At 46.9% G+C, this 1,074-nt stretch overlaps 1 protein-coding gene across 1 annotated transcript; it reads left to right on the forward strand.

The window, feature by feature from the left end:
* Window positions 1-1,069, forward strand: LOC111787451 (lysine-rich arabinogalactan protein 19-like). Its single transcript, XM_023667417.1, has one exon. The coding sequence runs from the start codon at window positions 400-402 to the stop codon at window positions 901-903; it is 504 nt and encodes a 167-aa protein (XP_023523185.1). The 5' UTR covers window positions 1-399; the 3' UTR covers window positions 904-1,069.
* Window positions 1,070-1,074: the final 5 nt, after the last annotated feature.

Genomic DNA, 1,074 nt, shown 5'->3' on the forward strand with positions numbered 1-1,074 from the left:
GTGAAGCCAATTGCTCTATATAAACCCCCAACTCTGCCTTTCCTTCACCATCTCTTTCTTTTAACTTCCGAATCACTCTACCTGGAAATTCCAAATTTCCAACGCCGCCTCTCCCGGTGTCTCCTCCGTATCTCTCGCCGGTTCTCCGCCGCTTTCTCTTTCACGCCACCTACGTCTCTCGATCTCACTCGTTCGTCCATTTTCCGTGCTCGTGAATCTAGGTCCTTTGCCTTTTTCTCTTCTCGATACCAGTTTTTGGAAACCAGATCTGCCGGATCCATTCTCTTCTTTTCGTTTCAACTGTTGAGATCGTGTTCTTCATCCGCCTTCTTCTGGATTCCANCTTTCTTTTTTTTTTTTTTTTTACTCTGATCAGTTTTGTGGCAGATTCGGTAAAGAATGGCCAAGTTCGCATCGATTTGTTGTGCAGTTCTTTCGGCTCTGCTTTTGGCGCAATTCACTGTTTCTTCGGATTCTATGGCGGAATCTCCCGCTCCGCCGCCGCAGACAGGCGCGGATTCACCTTCGTCGCGCTCTCCTTCCATTTCCAGTCCACCGGACGCATCTCCACGGAATGCACCGGTAAGTTCTCCTCCATCGCCTCCACCATCAGATCTTACTCCTGGTTCATCTCCGACTCGATCGCCGCCTCCTTCCTCTTCTCTGGCTCCTTCTCCACCGCCATCTGAACCTAGCGACTTTAACCGGAGCAATGTGAGTAAAGAAGACGAATCGGATGGAGAGTCGAAGGACGGGATGAGTGGAGCTCAGAAATTTGGAATCGCAGTAGGAGTGATTGCGGCGGCTGGTTTGGTTGGATTTGGAGGATTGATTTACAAGAAACGCCAAGCCAATATTCGCCGATCTGGCTATGGTTATACTGCGAGGAGAGAGATTCTCTGAAGACCGCCATGGCTCTGGTACCTCTTGGTTTCTTAATGTAATTGGTTTTGGTAACACATTTTTAGGGATTCATCGACAGTTCCAACTTCTTGATTAAATATTCTTTTTGCTCGATTACAATTCCATTATAAGTTACTGATGTGTTAATTTTACTGTTCTATTTCAATGTTT

Source organism: Cucurbita pepo, chromosome LG02 (genome assembly GCF_002806865.2).
Source record: "Cucurbita pepo subsp. pepo cultivar mu-cu-16 chromosome LG02, ASM280686v2, whole genome shotgun sequence".
Taxonomy (NCBI): domain Eukaryota; kingdom Viridiplantae; phylum Streptophyta; class Magnoliopsida; order Cucurbitales; family Cucurbitaceae; genus Cucurbita; species Cucurbita pepo.